The 16,019-nt window shown below is 37.6% G+C and overlaps 1 protein-coding gene and 1 long non-coding RNA gene across 3 annotated transcripts in view; one reads left to right on the forward strand and one right to left on the reverse strand.

Moving 5' to 3' along the window:
* The window catches only part of LOC145551956 (uncharacterized), a 49,495-nt gene extending 44,968 nt beyond the window's left edge, over positions 1-4,527 (reverse strand). Inside the window, exon 1 of the long non-coding RNA XR_014087855.1 lies at positions 4,023-4,527. This is a non-coding gene — a long non-coding RNA (uncharacterized LOC145551956). The remainder of the gene's footprint in view (positions 1-4,022) is intronic.
* The window catches only part of LOC103462363 (protein sidekick-1), a 592,150-nt gene that overhangs the window by 419,459 nt on the left and 156,672 nt on the right, over positions 1-16,019 (forward strand). For both annotated transcript variants that reach the window (XM_081607811.1, XM_017305213.2), the window contains one exon: positions 14,882-14,984. In XM_081607811.1, the coding sequence (XP_081463937.1) occupies positions 14,882-14,984 (103 nt within the window). The remainder of the gene's footprint in view (positions 1-14,881; positions 14,985-16,019) is intronic.

A 16,019-nucleotide genomic window follows, 5' to 3' on the forward strand; every position in this document is an offset into this window, starting at 1 on the left:
ACTTTTTACCAAATCAAGCTGTGTCAAAACTGGGCAGCAATGACTCCTACTTCACCTCAATAGAAAAAAACATTGAATCATATTAGACATGTCCTGCAGGTATTTCAGAGGCCAAGGTTGGCCTTTTGAAGTATGAAATTTGAACAGGAGCTGCAATTGTATCAGCAGCAGGTGAGAACGTAGCCTCCAGGTGTTAAGACAGCCAGCCTAGCACTGAGAGTTTAAGTACTCTGCAAAATGAAAAAGGTCTATAGCAGTGTTTCTCAACCTTTTTTGGGCCAGCGCCCCCCTAGCCTTTATCCAGGTCCCTCACAGGTCCCTCACTGCCCCCCACCAAAGAATTTGCAGGCTACTTTGCACTGACAATTATTTTATCATTAATATTACTATCACTATTGTAGATGTTTTGATTTTTATGCTTGTTTCTGTATTTATCATCAAAAATAATTTCCCAGAGAACAAAAAAGTCATGGGAATAGAAATTATTTTCACAGGTGTCTACAAAAAAATGCAATGAACATTCAAGTTAAAATTGGTAGGCCTTGCAGCAGCCAATCAGAGTGGAAAAAAATATTCTTATTTTGTGCCATTTTCTTGTTATGTTAAATATTGCACAAAATGACCAGACAAAAGATGTACAACATGCCAGTTTAAACTTTGAACTATTTGCAAAACGACTGAGCTCTGCAACATTAAAACATGGATAGAACTGTAAGTACATTAATCATAGCTCTTCTTCTCTTCAGTGTTTCTGTCGGTTTCTGGTGGTGCAGCTCTGTGCTGCCTTCAGGAGAATGGGACATCAGAGTATCATCCATAAACTTTCACCCACATGGCATTTATTGTGCAAACCAGATCTTTCAGTGGAAAAACAAAAGTTCCAGGTCCTTTTAATGCCATACAAATATGAGACAGAAACATGGATTATATCTTTATATAGACCTGTCTATTGATTTATGGATTAATAGTTTTACTGGACAGAAATGACAAAGAACAGTCATCAGCCTCATGACATTAACACTGACATGAAAAATAATATTGAAGAAATAAATATATCAAAATCTAATTAAAAACATAAATAAGTGATAAGTTCTTTACTGTTATGGTCCGTAAGATATATTTATTCTCAGTACTAGATATGGTCTCAACAAACCCACGGCACTTCAACAATATTATTTTATCTTTTATCTGGAAATAGTGTCTGTTTATTGCCATACAGACCTCTGTATTAATTATTGCTCAAAAGGTCTTGCCATACCAGTTTATTCCTCTGTATTTACTTTAGTTTCTTAGTTTATTCTTGCATTTTGTTCTTCATTCATTTCCATTTAGTTTCATTTGATTAGTATTATCCTCTCTTGGTTTATTGCTATGTCCACTTTAGTTTCTTTCCTGTTGCTAGATTTATTTTATCGTTTATTAACGCGCACCATCAGCAATCTTCACTCATCACCTGCTGCGCCACCCAATCAACACATGATGTGTTTCACTGTTCAGCGTCGGATTCTCTGTTTTTATGCCATAATTCACATCTAGTTTGTTGCTCCGTTTTATGTCCCGCTTCTCCTGTTTAAGAGTTTTGCGTAATGTGCTCGTCTTTTTTTTTTTAAGCCCCTAAGGTGCAGGGCGGTCGGGAAGCGTATCGATGGGGAAAAGGCAGACTGACATAAACCTTTTAAAACAACGGAAACCATTTCTGCATTCTGATTATTGAAATTTAAAAGTGCTGTGGTACCGTTGTTCTATCACACTGTTTCATACCGGACCACTTACAGCTCCGGTGTTAACGCTATAAAATGAATGCTCTCTATCGTGGTATCATGGAGGGATTTCTTTATTTAAATGGGTTCATTTTTCAGAGGGATACACAGTGAGGGTGTCGTGATTTTAGCTACCAGTAGCAGGAGAACGGAGCTGCGCCAAGAAGCTAACAGAAGCTAACAAACACTGAATAGAAGAAGAGCTGCCATCGATACAGTTGCAGCCAAGCATGGTTTAATGTTACACAATACAGTTTTACCAAGTTGCTCAAAATCTAAACTGGCATTGTTGTGCATTTAAGGTGTAAAGTTTACCTTCGACCAAACGCCCCCCAAAAGAATCCCAGCGTCCCCCTTTTGTAAAAATGTCCGCCAGCGCCCCCTGCTGTCCTCTGAATGCCCCCTGGGGGGCGGTACCGCCCACATTGAGAACCGCTAGTCTATAGGATATATTGGGCTTTGCAGTTAGAACCATGAGAGTGTGGTAGCAGACTCAGTCTGACTGCCTTGGCTCATATGGGTCACATTATTCTTCTTCATCATCCTAACTCCTGGCTAATAAAAGTGTCACAGGAATGTCTTTCACTCACAGAAGCAGTTAGAAAAGAACAATGTACAGTCCCCCTCCACACAGTTATTGACATGCCTGGTAAAATGTGTCAAAGGCTTGGAAATAATTTCAGCTTTTATTGCAGAAACAATCTTTTTTTAAGCATTTTTTTAAAAACTCAACCATCAATTGGACTGCATTTATACAGTCCAATTGATGCAATTAATTTTTGCATTTATACAATGGCAAAAATTAAAACATTAAAAAATAATTGTCTTAGCACAATCAAAGGTGCCACATTTATTAGGACATCAAAAATATATTTAAAATAAAAATACTGAAATTAATGTTTTGTTTTTTTTACTTAGTCTTTACCTGATGAGGAATGTCAAAGAGAAGTAGGATTGCGATGTCGGTATTAAGGTATACGGAAGTTTTAAACTGTCATGGTTTCAACATAATCCAAATTTTCCGTCATGCTTTCTTTGGTTTATACTCCTATAAATAAGAAGCTAAATAAAATGTTAGAGAGATCAGCGGGTCCTCTGACTGCATTTAGTATTTGAGGTCCCAATCCTTCTTTATCTTCAAATGTAGGCTAAAGAAGTCAGGGTTCCCCCACCAGTAACGGTGCCAGTAAAGCCGGATTAAGCTAGGGTTACAGTTGATGCATAGAACTGGGTGCGTGGCAGTGCCATCCCACTGACCTCACACGCTATTACTTATAAATTATGATGCCTGCTTGTGAACCTTCAAAACTTATGTAAATTTCTGTAACTGGGGCAGTTCACCAGAGGTGATATGTTCCTGCTCCACCACAGAGCTATATGTGACACCAGAAAGTAAAATTTTAATGTAGAATTGTATTGTGATACTTATTGAAACCTTTCAACAAAGTAAAAATATATGAGGATATTTTTTATCCATATTTCCCAGCTCTATGTATACCACACTGAAAGTTAAATTCCAATTCCAGCATTCGGTTTTCTGGTAATCTGTGGAACCTACAGGTACTTTAACACAACTGTTGTATCAGCGTTTTAATGTTAATATTTTGTACAATGTTATAAAATGTACATACAAATGTAGAAATTGAAATTTATAATAATAAACGTGTAAGGCACATTTCACTAATGTGAAAAGCAAATGGGCTAAATTAAACACATCCAAGCCATCAGCTTTCATTTCTTTTCTCTACTGTGTCAAATAGAAGACAGGTAAGCAACAAGTAGACATACATGCTGTTGCGCCACTGTAGTGCTGCTAAAATGTCGTCTCATTGTGTTAGTTTGGGTTTTGTTTAGCACCTTAAAATCTGGCCAAATAATGAAGTGATAATTGAGCCCCATGGAGATATTAACTCCTGCTCTGCCTCACCATACCTGCTACATGTTTTTTTTTCTAACTACTTCCCGTTCCTCACACAACTTGTATGAAGTGACAATAGGTTTCTGAGTTGGCAGCTGAAGGAAATAATACACCTTTCTCCATCCACTCTCTGTATTTCTGGTTGCCTGTGTCTGCCTCCCTTTGGGCTTGGATCTGCAACTCTGTGCCATGTGGCATTGTTTTAGAAAGCTGCATGTCTTGGCTTGTGTTTTTTCTTTATATTTTTTTTTATTGGCATTCTGAGGCAAGGGTGCTCTGACGATGACACTTAGTTGTCAGCATGCAGCATTAATGAGCACCATGACATGCAAAGAGACACTCACCTCATTTCTTGAGCTTCTGCAGTATCCTCTGGGGAGATCAGCAAAGAATCACTTTTTCCTCTTCATTTACTTTTTGTGTACATAGCAAAAACTACTCTGTAAAATCTTAATTTTTTACATCTGGTTTTCAGATTGCTTTCATCTGTCACTTTTTCTTTTTTTTGCTTCTCATTCTCCTTTCATTTAAACTTTGTCTCTTTGCTGTATATGTGGTGTCAGTGTGATATGTGTTAGCTGGCTGTGAATCCTGCAGACACATATCTGACAACTCTATTAATACACAGTCAGCTAACACCAGCCTTCTCCTGTGTGCATTTGTCTGTGTGTGTGCGTGTGTGTGTGTGCAAACTGATGCGTGTGTGCATGTGTGTGTGTGTGTGGGTGTGCTTGCGTGTGTGTGAGTGTGAACTCAGCCCTCAGCCAATCCCTCTGCTCTCAAGGTCTCTGCAGAGATTTGTCTAAAAGGCTTAAAACACACAGATCTCCAGTCACAGAAAGATCATACACACACTCAGGCGCCTTCTCTCTGACAGTATTGGGAGTTGACTGACAGATTTAATAGGCGAACAAGCTGTAATCTGAGAGAATCCATTCAACGATGGATTACATTCTAATCTCTGGATGGAGTAGCCTTTCATCTCTTCCTGTCTCTGAGTTCATCTCTATATATTCTGTCCTAAAACTCCATCTATCATTTTTCATTAATTTTCTCTGTTTTATTGTACAGTTTTTCAGATACAGAATTCTCCACACCCTCACACAGCTGTGTCAGTGTGTTGCTGTCAATCAGCAATGATTACACTGATGAGAGAGCATTGTAATGTCACAGGGCTTTGCAGCCTCTTTTGTGATGAATTTTTAACTACAACTAAGAACAAGGACATGCAGTTACTTACAAAATGCTTAAAGGTTTTTTTCCCCCTTCCTGTCATCACTTGGTAGTTTATTTTAACTACTCACTCTCTTTAAAAACATTTTCTAAAGTTACAACTTGACACAAGTTTTCCAGAATGATAACCTGAGGTCTCTAAATAAAAATTTACAGATGAGCCTACATATATTGATACCCCTGGCAGAGTTTGTTGTAATTTTTTTTTCCTTCAATCAACAGAAAATGAAGCAGGCATTTCTCAACACATGATAAACAAAGCAAAAGAACTGCCATTTTTAAAACCTCCTATTTGCATTTCACTTAAAAATGCCAGCCAGACATGATCTCTACCTTCAGAAAATCATGAGAATCTACTTAGCATTAGATCCATGTTTTTTCCCAGTGGATTTAAAAAAAAATGCATTTCAAACAATCATGTTGGTAAAAAAGATGATTTTAAACCTAAATATGCCAGGGATAAGAACAAATGTGTGCTTAATGATATGTAATCAGATTTGTTTAATAGAGAAAATCAGTAATTCTTTTAACTTTTAAAATAATCTGTTTGCTAATGAAAACATGTAAAAAAAATACTTAAAGAGAAAATTAGTTGTGGTTACCCTATCAATGCACATATTGTTCAGATTGAAACACCGTTTTGTCAGGAATGGTGGGTGGAAGTGGTGAGGAATGAACGCTGAGACCCAGGTAAGATGATGAATTTGATGGATCTAATGATAATAATGCTCGGTAATAGATGTTATGATGTCCTTCAACTGACTTGAAGGACATCATAAGAGCGAACACAAACCAGGACTTAGCAGTTCTACTGGCGCGTGACGACAAACGCAGACAACATTAGACAATTGACAAGGATCCCACGAGGAATACAGACAACAGGTGAGACTAAATACACTGGGAGGGTAATCACAGGAACGAGACACAGCTGGGATCAATCAACGGGGAAGACAGGACAGAGACTCACAGGGAAACAGGACTAAACACAGAAAATCTCAAAATAAACACACAGAAACACGGATCATGACACTTTTTACAGTTTGAAAACAGCATCAGCTATGGATAGTTCCAACTTATTGCTTGTATGCTCAAGATTTTATTCACTAATTGAATAAATGAAAAGGGGTAACACTCCTGTAGTTGCACACAATGATTTTTATTTTATTTTGGATTTTTCATAAAGGGAAATATTTCCAAACAGCTAAGGTTGATTTTCTTTAAAGTGAAAGCAATGACTTGGAGACTTCTTTCAGCAGATTCATGTCAATACCCAGGAATAAGCGGGACAGGGGCACTTCCTATGGTACTTCAAAAACATTAAAAGTAGAATAGAATAGAAACAGTCTTCATTGTCCCATAAAGAGGAAATTCAGATATTAAATTTTTTTGGTAACACTTTATTTGAAGGGGGGTGAATAAGACTGTCATGACACTTTCATGGGGGTCACACTCTTAAGCGGTCTTCATGAATATTTATGCAGTCATAAACAGTTTGTCTGTTTAAACTTTACCTTTGATAACATAAAGTTACCTAATTTTTAAAGTGCAATCAGTAATACTTTTATAACAAATTTATATTTATATCAGTAATGATTTCTTGGTTAATGTCAAGTTGTCATAACAAAGACATTTTCAATAATGTCAACTTTGTATTAAAAGTGTCATAATTTACCGAATGACGCTTTATGACAACAATCATAAATATTCATGAAGGCTTTTTCATGTTTATGACAGGTGTTATGTCATGTTTACAACGATGTCATGTCAGTCTTATTCACCCCCCTTCAAATAAAGTGTTGCCATTTTTTTTTCACTACTGGTTAAAACTAGTCTGACAATTTCCTTCCATTCCACACGATTATCAGTTTCCTTTTGTGCTCCATCGGGGATTTCTCCCATTGAACTTGATTTCTCAGGAGGGATTTTACCCTGGCCAGTCAGAGAACAGGAGAAGTTGTAAAGAATAATGTTCATTTTCTGTACTGTTTTAGGGTTATAGTTTGGCAACAGCAAATCAATGAATCCATTCAATCTGTGTTAGCCAAACTTCAGAATGTTGAGTAATTAAATTCAGCACAAAAGAACAACTTAAGACATTTTATTGCTGAAAAGAAATATATCATGGCCCTACTCCATTACAGTCCATGCAGTTTCCTGTAAGCTTCATCAAGAACTGCATTGCAACCGTAACGGCCAAATATAAGATGTAAAATCAGATCCAATTGTTTAAAACTTCAACAGAGTCCACTCCTCCAGCAAGCAATCATTTCTCAATGACCGAGGGTCCAGAACCTCTGTATGAAGGAAAGTGTAGAACAGGATGTATCTTCAATAGAGCTTAACTAAAGACAAACTGTCTACACTGTAGACATTTGTTAGCCACTGCTCAGAAAACAGGTAATAACAAGCTTATCACCCTCTTACACTTCTTTTTGGTAAAATTGAAAATAAATAAATGCATTAAAAAAAAAAAAATAATCTCAGTTAAAACAACGACTCAGAAGTGGCAAGGAAATGAGAGAGAAGACTGGAAAGGAGGTAGGCAGTTGGGGAGATAATATCCAGACAAGCTAAACTGATAGATTTCCCCTGAGAAAGAAGATGTTGGACACAGTGATAGGGGGAGAAAAGAGTGCAGATCACACAGCCGTATGGCATTTTACTTTTGCCTCTATTTCTACCAACATGTCTGTTACTACGGGAGGAAGACCATCTGCACAATTATTTCTCACTTTCTCCCCATCTTCATACACACTCTACTGTGTCTTCCTGATCTGATCTATCTTCTTCCCCCAAAACTTTACTTTTTGTCCCATTAGTGTTTCTGCTATGTGAATTTGTCCATGTTCTCCTCTCAGACACACGGTTTTATAGTTAATAGGTTGGGTTCACGTCCCCCAACACTCATTATCTGCTACTGTTGCTGCCATTAGGACTGAACTGATCGTTAGTAGTTGCTGTCTGACCTCTGCTTCCCACACTGGACAGCTAATGGACACGCTGTGCTTTTTCTCCATACTTCCAACTCTGTCTGTCCATCATCGTTGTGGCTCTCCAGGTCTTCCACCCACTCTCGTTGTTTGTCTCTTCTACTTCAAAAACAAACTTTTAAAATCTATGTCAGCCTATCAATGACATTACATTACATTGTACATAAATTCTCCATCAACATGTGTGAAATGTTAAGAACAGGACTAAAACAATTGATTTTTATTCACATGTGCAAACAAACTGGTCACTCAGGAGGCTTGTCTCATGAAAACGACTGTTCAAACCTTTCTACAATGGAAACCAGTGCTGTGGATTTACCCAGATATCTGTAAAAATATTTGGCCATTTAAAATATTGAACTAAATTCCTCAAAATAAACACATGATTTTTTACATTTATTTTTTTATATTAATAATAGTCTTTTCAGGCTGTACAGTGGCACAGTTGATAACACTGTTGCCTTGCAGCAAGAATGTCTTGGGTTTGATTCCCGGCCCAGGGTCTTTCTGCATGGAGTTTGCATGTTCTCCCTGTGCATTCTCCAGGCACTCCGACTTCCTCCCGCAGTCCAAAAACATGACTGTCAGGTTAATTGGTCTCTTTAAAATCTCCCTAGACGTGTGTGTGCGTGTGTGCGTGCGCGTGTTCGTGTGTGTGTGTGCATGGTTGTTTGTCCTGTCTGTCTCTGTGTTGCCCTGCGGCAGACTGGCGACCTGTCCAGGGTGACCCCGCCTCTCGCCCGAAACGTTCGCTGGAGATAGGCATTAGCAACCCTCCCGACCCCACCCTGGACAAGGGTGTATAGAAAATGGATGGATGGATAATAGTCTTTTCAAAAAATTGGTAAACTTCAAAGTGTGAAATTGCATTTAGCATGTTTATTGCATTAGCACATCAAATACCCATTCTGCTTTGCTTCACAGCTCTCACATATATTGCTGTCATCCAAAATTTCCTTTGAAATTACTTTTATTACTCTTACCTGGTTCATCTGGAGCATTTTGTTTTTTTTACCTAAACGAAGTCTCGTCTTATCTGTTTGTGGGGTCATCTGTCTTGCGGGTATGATCTTAGGGGAAAAACATTTAACAGCAAAAACATAAAATGACAAAAGAAACTTACATTTGTTAAGTTGCTTGAAGACCAGTCCGTGAACCCATTGATCTCAGTTATTGATTCAATTCCTTATTTATTCTCTTATCAAATCACTGTCCATGCACCATGTTGTATTTGATTCAAACAAAATTAAAGCCGATTTAAAAAATAAGAATCAATTTTTGTGCAGACAATTGTGCATGGTTGCCTTTTCAAGATGGATATTTCAGGACTTAAGGTATGTCCAGCCATGGAGAACACCCTCTCAGATGTTATTTATTGTCAACTGTGTAATTGTACTCATATCTGTATTGATGGCAGTGGTACCTAAAACTAAAAGAGAGTTTCCCTATGAGCCAGCATCACTCTGGCACTAGTCCTCAACTAGTCATATTCAATAGATAAGAATATTATTGAAAAGTTTATGTAGTTCAGTAATTCAATTCACAAGTTAAATACAATATATAGGTTAATAAAATTATTTGTATAGCACATTTCAGCAGCAAGGCATTTCAAAGTGCTTTACATCATTAAACACAAAAACACAGAGTCATGTAACATTGAATAAACAATCAAAAACATTACAAAAACATTAAATTTCCTGCCGAGTCGAAGTTCTGCCCTTCAAATCGGCAGAAGAAAAAAAAATAGCAATGGAGACTCCAATCCACACCCCTTTTAAAACAACGGGCGGACTCCAACCCGCATCCCTTTTAAAACAATGGTGAGGACTCTAACCCGCACTCCTTTTAAAACAACAGGGGTGGGGGGACTCCAACCTGCACCTCTTTTCAAACAATGGGGGACTCCCACCCGCACCCCTTTTCAAACAGGGGGGGAATTCCAACCCACACCCCTTTTCAAACAATGGGGGGCACTCCAAATCCCGCCCCTTTTCAACTACTGGGGGGACTCTAAACTCGCAACCCATTAATGCCCCACAGTGATGTTTACCAGCTCTTTTTTATTGTAATTATGATGAAAATATGAAATTTAAGATTAGAATATTATATCAGACCAACAAAAAATATTCTTAATGCAGAAAAGTGGGTCTAATGAAAATATGTTTTAGCAACATTTTGCCATTTTTAGATGTTACCGGCTTTAGTTCTAGTAGTCTGTTTTTTTTTTACTTAATAGGAAGACCAAGTTTGTTTTTAAACTGGAAAAGGGAAAAACAGATAGCAAAAGTTTAAAACCTGCGTTTTATCGTATTTTATAATCTTCACTCAAAACTCAGCAAAACAAATTTTAATCTAATTTTCTTCATCCAATTTAAAAAAATATATACATAATGTACCTTTTGACAATTGTTTTAGTAAACTTTTATTTCATTCTAATAAAAAAAAGAAGCACCCATCTTGCGGGTATGATCTTAGGGGAAAAACATTTAACAGCAAAAACATAAAATGACAAAAGAAACTTACATTTGTTAAGTTGCTTGTTAACACAAACAAATCTCATGGCAGCAACTCAGTCCATCTAGACGTGTAAAAGACTACTTGCAGAAGGTTAAGCCAAGAAAGAAACTGAACGACATTGTTGTTGGTAACAGTCCAACTTGATAGCTGTACTAGGTTTCTAAAGCTTCACCATCCTGTGGTTTCACAGAGCTAGGCCTGAAAAAGAAAAAAATATCCAGTGAGTGACAGTTGTGTGGACTAAAAATACTCTGTTGATGTCAGAGAAGAATTGCCAGACTTATTACAGATGATAGTAGCTTAAAAAGCATTGTTTCAACTTGTGCTACAAGTAAACTAGGCTCACCAATGGTTGACAAGATCTACATTACCTGGCTACAAAGCCTAACTCAATTCCAACTGCAATATTCAGAGGGAGGAATTTGGTTCAGACAACATGAAAACATGGATCCATTCTGCCTTGCATCAATGAATGTAGTGGTGGTGTGATAAACCAGTGGCCTTGAAGGCAAGATTTTATTTATATCATTAGTTTTTGGTATTTTCTGCCAATTGTATACTTACCAAATGTAACTTTATTTTCTGTCTTATTATCTATCTTTTTCTGATTCTTTTGATTATTGTGTTATTTTCATAGCCCCCAATATTAAATACAAAGTAATGCTGCATAGATGAAACACCATAGTCAAATGATGTCCAACCCAGTAATCTGGATCTGGAGGCAAGGGTGCCATAAATTGGCACCCTTGCCTCCAGATGTTTGCTAACAGCTGCTGCCGCTAGCTCCCACATTATAACTTTGGGTGAATAGGCAGCATCCGGTAGAGCAGGTTGTAAGGCTTTTCAAGGATTCTTCAATTCATGAGTGACTCAAAGCAATACACTGTGTATGTGTTTGAGAGAATGACATTATAACATGTTAAGTTCAAAAAAGTTTATTTTGCACACTGGCCTGCCTGGGATTTGAGACTTGTGCTTTTATTTGTCAAAGCATCATTATGGAAAATCTTTGTGATGTTGAACCCATGAAAAACCTTGATATGCCTTGATACTGCAGATGGACAAATGAATAAATGAATAAAATGTTGATATATCTTATAAATATTTATATGTTCATGCACATGCATGCAGTATTATATTAGAGAGATTACAAGTGATGAGGATCACCCATGTCATCTATTTTTGTGTAATTTTTCTTATATTTCTTGTTCATGATTGAATTTCTGGAAATAAGTCGCAGCATCACTGAATATAGGTGTCAAGACAGTAGTCAGCAAATGGTTGCATGTCACGTTGTGTGCTACTGGCTGCCTGTCTTCTTTTACCAGCTTGTCTTATTACTGAACAGAGACACGACTTCTCTCTGCTTTATGTCTGATTAAGAAAAGGAGAAAGAGAGAGAAAATGTGAAAGAAGAACAAAGAGCAAAGTCAATTACCACCTCTTTCTCCTTCCCTTCAAAGAAATATCAAAGCTGATCCCCTACCTTCTAACACCCACCCTCAACTTTCCTTCTACTCAACCCCCATCCCTCTGTCTCCATCAGAGCTAGTCTGGTAATTTGCAGTTACTACCCTCTCCTTTGGAAATCTACATATTCATCAGGAAGCTATCCCTAAACCGAACGGCAATGTTTGGGTTTATTTAATTACCTTTTTCAATGGCTTTTGAAAGTTTACTAGGAAAATCTTGAATATTTTGAGCTAAATATTTCTGGATAACTTTTTTTTCCTAATGAAAGGTCATTCCAGCCATAAATCACACATATGGTTCACCTCCACACATCCTTCAAACCATAAATCTTTCTCCACATAAAGCACTATACTTGTTTTTGTGAACACTATCATGGTAACTCTCCCACCTACAGACACGCGCACACACGCACGCACTCGCGCGCGCGCACGCACGCACACACGCACACACACCGCCATGGAAGTCAGATAGCAGGTTGCAAAGAATTAGACAGTGCACACAAAGGAGGAGTCATTTTTGAGAGAACAGTTTGAAAGCACAAGAAAATGTTGCCTTGTGCTTTTCAGTCACAAAGACTCTCATTTCTATCGAGTTGTATTTTGTAGGGACCCATGACTTAATGTCCTAATTAGAACATGTGGAAATTTGAATGCACACCGACCACTTTGACGTCATAGTGTGGATTTAATTTGTACTTCCACTCCTAGAATAATTATTTCTGCAGATGTCAATCTAATGTAAAAGGCATGAAGAGCAAATACTGGTCCAAAGGCACTTCCATAGATGTTTTTTTAGGATCTCCCTATGGAATGTAAGGCCCCATAGGGAAATTTATGTTTAGCCACAAACTGCTGAATGACACATTAGAAAAGTAAATGCCCCTTACTGATTTCTTTACTATTACTCTTTTGTCTGATGCTTAAGTGTTTCAGATCATCAAATAAATATTCATCAAAATCAAAGATGGCCTGAATAAACAAAGGAAAAGTTTTTAAATTACAATACATCTTACTACAGGGAAATATTATCCAAACCAACTTGGCCCTTTGTAAAAATCGATTGCCCTCTAAACCTCATAACAGTTTTCAACTGGTGGTAATAACTTATCACTTTCGTATGTCACTGTAGAGCAGCTTTGAGCCACTCTTCTTTGTAGAATGGTTTTAATTCAACCACCCAAGAGGGTTTTCAGTGTGAAAGACCTGTTTAAAATCATGCTGCAGAATCTCAATTGAATTTAAGTCTGGACTTTCACTGGATCACATGATCATTCAAAGTAAACTTGCTAATGTAAATTATATCAGTCTTGATTCATATAATGATCTTCACAGACTGATGCCAGGACATTCTCCCAATGTAATACCAGGACATGTGCTTAAGCAATAGAAAACTTTTCAGCACACAACACACAGCTTTGCTCATTTTGATGTGTTTGCATAAGCTGGTGTTGCCCTTCAACATCACACCACTCTGTACAGAGAACTATTTCATCCAAAATGAAAACGACTCGTTTTCTACATTTGAACAGCTAAGTTTCCAATAGTTTTGGTACATAGAAAATATGATATATTGAATGATAATTGATGCCTATTGTTAGTAATGCATTAATGGATTCTCATGAAGTGTTTAATTCTTAAAACCTTGTGGGTCTATAGGCATGCACTGAATTAATCCAATATGGCATCTAGACCAGTGGTTCTTAACCTGGGTTTGATCGAACCCCATGGGTTCGATGAGTCGGTCTCAGGGGTTCGGCGGAGCCTCTGCCGCGGAGGTAAAGACACACTTGTGTAAAGTTGTGATGACGCGCCCCGCTATGCCATCACTTGCTGCAGAGGGTCACGTTCGTTGCATTGCTTAGCCAATCAGAGCTGCGGAGGAGCCCTGATTGAAGGAGTTCCACTCTCAGCATGGATTTGAACTTGTGTCTTTAATTACTTCAGCAAAGCTCACAGTTTTTGCCAAATTCTGAAGCATTCGGTGTACTTCTAAATCTGCTCCTTAGTCGCATCTTTTTGGGGTTGGTGCTGTCTCTAGTGGCGTGGGGGTGGTAACACAACTAATATAATTACATTACTAAATCAGAATATTATTATTAATTTTTCATTCTCTTAAGAATGTATAGCTAATTAAATAATCTAAACAGGACCTTAAAGTGGTTCCAGTTGCTCTCGATGGCCAACTTGTTGAAATTGTGGCAAATCTTAAATACCTTGGGTCGTTCCTGGACAGTCAGCTCAACTGTGCTGAAAAAACTGACTATATTTTGAAGAACTGTTCTCAGAGACTCTACCTTTTAGGAAGAGTTAGTGATCTCGGGGTGACCCAACTAGAGTTTAGTTGGGTCACCCCTATCTCTTGAATTTGGGTGAAATCATATTTTATTTATCGCTACAGAAGGGTTCAGTGAATGCGCATATGAAACTGGTGGGTTCAGTACCTCAAAAAAGGTTAAGAACCACTGATCTAGACAAAGTGTATTAACAGTTTTGACCTTTTTAAAAATGATCTTGCATGATCAGTAAGAGATGGTTAGAAGCCTGCTCCGAGTAGAATATTAGTGTTACCATCCATTAAAGCAACTATACATTATCTTTTGGACCATTTAATGGCAACATTCATCCTTTTTGTACTTTTTAAATTATTCTGGTTCAGAAGAAACTGGCCTCAGCACCAGAAATCATAAAATCTCATTCATTTTGTTAAGGAAATGGAAATGTTTGGTTGTAAATCAGTTATGCTTTCCACCATTACTAACCTAACAGCTGATGATTAGAGTCATTTAATAAAAGATAATTTAGGTAAAATGTGAATCCTGAATGTATGATTTTATATATTTAAGCTTGTACTAAGTAATAAAAGCCCAATGCTGTACACACCCTACAATTGTGCAAGTTAAACAATGTAGCTGAATGTATGATTGTTCTGCTAGGGGTTGCAGCATGATTTATGGACTTGACATTCACATTTTTTTTGTGGTCCTGTTGCAGATCCTGGGTCAGAGCTTATAGCTCCAGATATTGTGATTGGACCTAAAAACACAACAGTTGTTTTGGGGAAGGAGGCTACGCTGGAGTGCATTGCCAATGCCAGGTAAATTTCTTTTGTGTTCATTCATACCTGTGCTCACAAGTGTGAATAAGTCCAATTTTACCAGGGAATTCTGTTTCCCTCCATTAAAATTAGAGGTCTCTATATAATCTTGAAGCTCAGTGAGTCTCAGTGATGTCCTCTGAGAAGAGGACATCACAAAGACTAAAATGTATGTTTCTTCAAGCTCTAATTGTAAATCTAAATGTAAAGACTTTTACTCTGTAAAATTGTTTTTTTGTCTCCAGAAAAGGAATCAGGTCCATACCTGTATCCAAGTTAGCTCAGAGAAGTCCAATCTGACATCACTCTATAAACCCCATCTGATCTGTGTCAAATATTTATTTTCCATGTACACATGTATAAGCTGAATTTATGAGTCATATTTTTCTGAGTCTTTCAGAGCAGAGCTGTTTTGGATATACTTTCTTAAACTTGTGATTGTCAATAGGTTGTGAATTGGCCTATCAGAAGCTCAAAATGCTATGACATTGTTGTCTGGGCTTTATCAGAATGTTTAAACAGTAAGATGAGATAAATGTAAATTCGCTCATGGCTCCATCTCACATCTGTTCTGGTCATGCCCCAAACTCTTCCAATATTGGTGTGACATTTCCAACTTGTTTTCTGAGGTGTATAAGTGCACATTGGTTCCAGATGCCTAGAATGCATTATTTTTATATTCTCCTTCACTTAGGAACAGCAGCATTTCTATGCAAATGACTGTGGTGTATGGAACGATAATAGCTAAGAAAGTAATATTAAGATTCTGGAAAACTGACAAGGTTCCTGAGTTTAAAATGTGGTTATGTAATTTTACTGAGATTCTTTATTTGGAGAAACTGTGGTATGATGTTGTGGGCTCCACTAATAAGTTCTGTAGTATCTGGCAGCCGTTTTTGGACCATCTTTCTCAGTCTAAGACTGACCCCGACACTCGCTCAGCCTCTTAGTATGCCACCCGTGCCTTTGTAGACAGGTAGTACCATCCTAAAGTGTACAGTGTAACCAGTTATTTAGATAATTGTCCTGACTTGT

Source organism: Poecilia reticulata, chromosome 1 (assembly GCF_904066995.2).
Source record: "Poecilia reticulata chromosome 1, P_reticulata-male-v2, whole genome shotgun sequence".
NCBI lineage: Eukaryota > Metazoa > Chordata > Actinopteri > Cyprinodontiformes > Poeciliidae > Poecilia > Poecilia reticulata.